This window comes from Manihot esculenta, chromosome 12, assembly GCF_001659605.2.
Source record: "Manihot esculenta cultivar AM560-2 chromosome 12, M.esculenta_v8, whole genome shotgun sequence".
NCBI classification, from domain to species: domain Eukaryota; kingdom Viridiplantae; phylum Streptophyta; class Magnoliopsida; order Malpighiales; family Euphorbiaceae; genus Manihot; species Manihot esculenta.
In genome coordinates, this window is record NC_035172.2 from 12,574,523 (window position 1) to 12,578,871 (window position 4,349).

The following is a 4,349-nucleotide window of genomic DNA, read 5'->3' on the forward strand; positions in this document are numbered from 1 at the left end:
TGTCATTACAAATATTATATTTTGGCGGCTTTCAAAAATTCCACATTTACATCACATTGAAATTAACGAAATCTAGAAATTAATTAACTTTCTGGATAGTCTCTCATATAATTGTGCATTAAGGATTTTGCGACGGCTTAGAATAACCTTCTGGTCAATGGTCTATTAAAGGAAGCTTCACCTGCACAATCGCATGGATTTATATATCTTTTTTTAAAAAAAAAAAAAACACTAATCATATATAAATAATTTACTAGAAGCTATAATTCTCTTTGGGTGATTTATTTTCTTGAAATATAAAACAATTCTTAGTAAGAAATATAAAATATTCCAACGCTAATTATTAAATTCTAATATTTTCTAATAATATATATTATAAAATATAATTTCTCAATATCAACTTTAATAACTATACCGAAAAAAATTTATATTTTTAAAGAAGAAGTGTTTATTATTTACGTCATATATTATTTTGATTGCTAAATAGGAATTAAATAATAAGATGATTAGATGAATTTCAGGAAATTCCAAATTATTTAGTTATTTTTTTATTTATTTTTTTGTTAATTTTTCAAATGGCTGTTAGGTAGTCTTGACTAAGCTATATTGATTTTTCTGCATGAGCGCCCGCCAAGAGAGGAAAACAAGAATTAACGGTCAAAGCCAGATTGGAAAAATATATATAACGCAACCCAAAGATCTTGTTTCACTCAATCTTTCTCATCACTTCATTAACAACTAGCCATGAACACCCTTGTCCGCAGCGCCACAACAAGTCTTAGCCGGCGATTAAACGGTTATGAGGCGTTGGATCATTACTACGATGCTTTCAACAGGCCAGAAAATCTTGGCGGGCGAACGCCAGCTTCCAAGCCTAGAAATGTGCATGCGTCGACAACTCATCCAGCTGGGATGGCTTCTTTAGGATATAGGATTGCTAAAGCTAAGCAAAGACAGATATTTCTACAGTCTTACAAGCTAGCGTCGAGAAGCAAATTGAGACGATCAAGATCAGGGAAGCTTAAGAAGGTGGTGGTTAAGGTGAGGACAATTGTGGTGTCGTTGGTATCTTTTCTGAGACTTGGGACTTCGAGATCGTGCAGTTCTAGATCAGCAATCTCAATCTCTATATCCTCTCCCATTAGATTTGGAAAATGTTGTTAATTATTTCTGAAAATGTTAGTTAATTATTTCTGATGTTCTGAGATTTAGAAAATAGGGTTTCCAGTATAAGTGTAATCTTAGCTCGGAAAGATTACGTCTATTATCTTTTATAATGTATAATTGATATCCTGCTACAGTGTTACATATCCCTGTCACATAGATCCGTACGTACGGACATACCAACTCACCTATCTCTATCAGACGGCCACTTAATTTCTCTCCGACGCGCATGCTGATAGGGTCGTGAGGTAGTTGGGGCTGCTCTTCTGCCTCCCGTCACGTCACCAGACTAGACTCTCCTCTGGTGGACCCAAGCATAGGATCAGTTTGGTCTGCTTTAGTCACAGGCTGGATGGCGCGATGTTGGGCCAATATGCTCAGTAGAGTCTGCTGGATTTTATGCCGATTTTTTTTTTCAGACTCGACCTCAGCCCGAATGTCAGAAAACCAACGATCATCAATTTCTTTTTACGCTGTTGAATTTTTTTTTTCTTTCTTTGAGTCGAATTGCTATGCATATTTATTATTATAAATCCCTGTTTGTTGGGAAATTTATGTATATATTTCTTAAAATATAAAAGTTCAAATCAAGCATCCACGTAAATTAGTTTCAATTCAATAGCATCCAAAAAAATAGGAATAAGTGTTGTATGCAATGATATTGCTTATTGTGCTTTTAAAAGAATTTAGATTTAATAGAAAACACTATTGAGAGGTACCATTAATTCTGAAATATAACTTGATTATTAAATATGTGAAAACAAAGATTTAAAAGTTTAAGGTTTAATCGAGAACTATTCAGAGTTTTATTAAGATATTATTAAATTATATATTTTTTAATAAAAAATTAATAAATTTGATTTAATTAAAACAATAAGTTATCTATGATTATTTAAATTATATTTTTATTTTTATAATAACTAGTTATAGATTAATAATTATTTATATAAATATAAATTAAAAATATATATAATTGATTACAATAATATTATAAATATTTAAGATAATTCAGGTGATAAGAGATGTATAAATTATTTGAAGAAATTTTAGAATGTCACGATATTAATATAATATTTTTTTTATTAAAAATGAGCTGTTTGAATTTAAAAATTTTGATTTAAAATATTTATACCTAATTTTAATAGCCATGAGCGACATAATACCATGTGTATAAAATTTCTTACCATGTATATCAAAGAATTTATAAGTTGGATCTTCCTAAATTAGTATATATTTTGGGAAAATTTTTGCCAGTAAAAACAAAGCAAAAAAAAAAAAAAAAATTCAAAATAATTGAAAACCCCAGGTGGGTTAGCGTCTAAAATAGAAAACTAAGTCGTGTAACCGTCAGGCTAAATATTGAATGTCCATACACATGTGACACTGTCCTTAACTAATGGAAGCAACTCCTTCTCCACGTCCCAAGATTTTTGGCTGAGAAGAAGAGAATGGCCTTTCTTTCTTCTCGTCCATTCTCTTGGAGTATGGTCACCGCAGGGTCTACCTTCCTATGACCTTAAGGCATATCAATCGAAACTCCCCCAGCTTACCAACAAAAATATGTAATGCTGAACAGTAATAATTCAACAGATCTAAGACCTCCTCCCAAGAGGAGAAACGTTCCTAGGTACCACGACCATTCTAGTAAATCCAGTGGAAGTTTTTGCCTAAAATGCATTTGTTGTTGCCTTCTCTTCTGGTTTGTTTTGATCATCCTTCTCGCTGGTGCTGCCTATATTCTTTACACTAAGATTGAGCCTGAAGTCCCTGTCTATACCGTTGATCATTTCGATGTCAATGCCTTTGATGTTCAGCATGATTTTAGTCTCCATACTGAATTGGTTGTTACTGTCAAATCTGATAACCCTAACAACCACATAGGCTTCCAATATGGGACGGATAGTTCTGTTGTTGTAATGTATAAAAACTCTATTCTTTGTGAGGGAAAACTTCCCGCCTTTACTCAACCCCATGCAAATGCCACTATGATTCAGATTCCTTTGAAAGGTGATAGCGAGTTTGGAACAGACCTTCAAGAAGCTCTCGTGAAGAATCGAAAAACTGGACAGATCCCTTTACTTGTAGAGGTTAAGGCTCCTATTTCTGTGGTGGTTCTTGATTTTCCTATGAGACAAGTCACGGTTCTTCTCAATTGTTCTTTGGTGGTTGATAACTTATCACCTAAAAAGAAAGCCAAGATTATATCATCTACGTACAACTACGCAGTTGAACTTTAAAATCCAAATGTTTTTTCTTCCCTTCTGATTGTTCTTGTTGATATTCTGGATGGAAAGGCGGAGAAGAACCAATTGCTTCTTCTCTCAATCATCAAATCAAATCATCAAAGGAATTTGCGACTGATAATTATCAAGGAAGATCATGTTACAATTAGAGACTTGTATTTTTTATATACCTGCAGTTATTATAGGCTCTTGATCGAGTTGGGATTTGTATATCTGGTGTTTCTCCACTTGTACAGTCTGTATGGAAGCTGTAAAATTTTCAAGAATTAATCAATTGATGTTTTTTCTTTTTGTGAAATGGAAGGAAAAACACAGAAGAATTACATTACACAAAGCTTGACCCTGAAATTAATTTCTAAGCATAGAAAACCGAATGCGTTAAGATTTTCCCTTCTAAGATGATGAAAACGTATAGCCCACAATCCATTGACCCTCAATTAAGCAAAGATTTTGAAACAAGTCAAGGAATGATGGTAAATTAAGTTCACCATTTCAATCTAAAAATTTTCAATAATCCGGTGCTTTCGCAAGTTCTCTCCTACAGAATGGCTGCATTCTCTGTAATACGCCAAAACCTGATTAGGGTTCTCATAGCATTTCTTTGCATAGTGAAATACAAAATCAATTTTCTAGAGATTTACAATTTACTGGGTAGCATATATATTAATCAGGGAAAATTAACCTTTTTTGTAAAAAAAGTTATGCATTTTAGTAATTTTATCTAAACTTTTCAATTTTAATAATTTAATCCAAGTCAATTTGAAATCATATTTTGGAGAATATGTATTTTATATAACATAGCACTACGATTTATTTTTTTTATTATTATTAAATATGATACACGGATAAAAATAATTGATTTTAAAAAGTAAAACGTTTACGTTTACGTGTTTTAGTAATTTTATTTAAAATTTTAAATTTATATGTTTTAGTGATTTTATT

At 31.9% G+C, this 4,349-nt stretch overlaps 2 protein-coding genes across 2 annotated transcripts; both read left to right on the forward strand.

Moving 5' to 3' along the window:
* The first annotated feature begins 701 nt into the window (after positions 1–701).
* Positions 702–1,215, forward strand: LOC110628778. Its single transcript, XM_021775577.2, has one exon. It carries the CDS (start codon positions 745–747, stop codon positions 1,162–1,164), a length of 420 nt encoding a protein of 139 aa, XP_021631269.1. The 5' UTR covers positions 702–744; the 3' UTR covers positions 1,165–1,215.
* A 1,345-nt stretch (positions 1,216–2,560) lies between these two features.
* LOC110627542 (NDR1/HIN1-like protein 6) lies at positions 2,561–3,401 on the forward strand. Its single transcript, XM_021773891.1, has 2 exons — positions 2,561–2,582; positions 2,686–3,401. Exons 1-2 carry the CDS (start codon positions 2,561–2,563, stop codon positions 3,399–3,401), a joined length of 738 nt encoding a protein of 245 aa, XP_021629583.1.
* Positions 3,402–4,349: the final 948 nt, after the last annotated feature.

Excerpts from the sequence above, each read along its gene's own strand:
- LOC110627542 (XM_021773891.1), top strand. The coding sequence starts at position 2,561 with ATGGAAGCAACTCCTTCTCCAC. Across the intron at positions 2,583-2,685 it reads GGAAGCAACTCCTTCTCCAC|GCATATCAATCGAAACTCCC; the intron begins GTCCCAAGATTT and ends TATGACCTTAAG.
- LOC110628778 (XM_021775577.2), top strand. The coding sequence starts at position 745 with ATGAACACCCTTGTCCGCAGCGCCACAACAAGTCTTAGCCGGCGATTA.